The following is a 1,499-nucleotide window of genomic DNA, read 5'->3' as shown; positions in this document are numbered from 1 at the left end:
ACGACCATCGAACGTTTGGGCATCAGTTTCGTCGATCAAGACGGGAGACCGGTCGACTTTGGCGGTGAAACAGTCACGGTTCGTCTGCACATTAAATCGTCCGATGGGTAAGCTGAAGAATATAAATAAGCGTCACGAGTATTATTCCCGAGTCAGTCGTGATCCGACACGCAAGCGGTTAACACCTTACAGTCGCGCAGTGTTACAACAGCTAGGCTACACCGTCATTTCACCATGATCAACTGGAGGGACATCAATTATTTCCAATACCATTATTACCATCCGTACATTAACAGTTTCCGGAATAACGATGAGATCCGGATTCCGGTCAACAGTCAGGACTTGTACACAGCCCCGGGTTTCTCCAAACTCTACGTGGAAGGCACCGTCAAATACTCGCCGAAGACTGCCGGAGCTTCTGCCGATACTACGACTAACGTCACTTTAACGAACAACTGCATCGCGTTCCTGTTCGATCAGATCCGCTACGAAGTGAACGGGAAAGAAATCGATCGCACACGTCACACCGGGATCACGAGTACGGCCCGTGTCCTACTCACTCGAACCAAGGACGAAGCGTCCGCCCAGGAAATCGGCGGTTGGGAGGGTCTCTCCATCGAGAAGGAAGACGGGTCGTTTTGCGCTCTGATCCCACTCGATTTGCTGTTGGGCTTCTTCGACGATTTCAAAGGGACCCTCCTCCGCATCAAACAAGAGCTGATCCTCATCCGTTCTCGGAGCGACAAGAACGCCTATTCCATCGGTGCTCAAGCCGAGACCGATGCGGTCAGTATCGAACTGCTCAAGGTACAGTGGCGTGTCCCGCAAATCAAATTTAATCTGGGTCCTGAGAAGACCATCCTGGATCAGATCAAGAGCAACGTGAGCTTCCAGATCCCTTTCCGCAGCTGGGAGACCCACGAGTATCCGCAACTTCCGAGTAACAACAAAGAGACCTGGAAGCTAATGACGACCAGCAACGTGGAGGCGCCGACCTACATCATCGTGCTGTTTCAAACCTCCAGGATGGACAACGAGAAGACGGATGCCAGCAAGTTCGACCACATCAGACTCCGCTCCATCAAAGTTCATCTGAACAGCACCGCCCTACCTTACGAGAACTTGAACGAGGATTTTCAACGGAACAGGTTCTTACATTTCTATCAGAACTATCTCAACTTCATCCCTGATTACTTCGACGGAGAAAAATTGTGCGAGCCGCCGTTGAATAAATTGAAATTCAAGGATGAGAATCCCATGTTCGTGATGAGGTGTTTGTATCAAGATATTTTGAAGCCTGGTCCTTTGGACATTCAGATAGATATGGAGGCTGATGTAAATTTCCCTAAGAACACTACAGCTTACGCTATTCTTATCCATGATGTAGTATTCGCATATCAATCTCTCACCGGTACGGTCAAACGTATTCGCTGAGTGTTCTCGAGAAGAGCGGGAAAGAGCTGCCGCAGTTTCAATTTTTACTATAGTCTTAAAATATT

The 1,499-nt window shown here is 48.8% G+C and overlaps 1 protein-coding gene across 1 annotated transcript; it reads left to right on the top strand.

Moving 5' to 3' along the window:
* Positions 1-234: 234 nt before the first annotated feature.
* LOC106752912 lies at positions 235-1,434 on the top strand. The gene has a single exon (XM_014634698.1). The coding sequence runs from the start codon at positions 235-237 to the stop codon at positions 1,432-1,434; it is 1,200 nt and encodes a 399-aa protein (XP_014490184.1).
* Positions 1,435-1,499: the final 65 nt, after the last annotated feature.

Source organism: Vigna radiata, unplaced genomic scaffold (assembly GCF_000741045.1).
Source record: "Vigna radiata var. radiata cultivar VC1973A unplaced genomic scaffold, Vradiata_ver6 scaffold_1901, whole genome shotgun sequence".
In the NCBI taxonomy this organism is placed as follows: Eukaryota; Viridiplantae; Streptophyta; class Magnoliopsida; order Fabales; family Fabaceae; genus Vigna; species Vigna radiata.
Note: the sequence above shows the minus strand (reverse complement) of the source record. Positions and strands in the feature narration are given on the sequence as shown.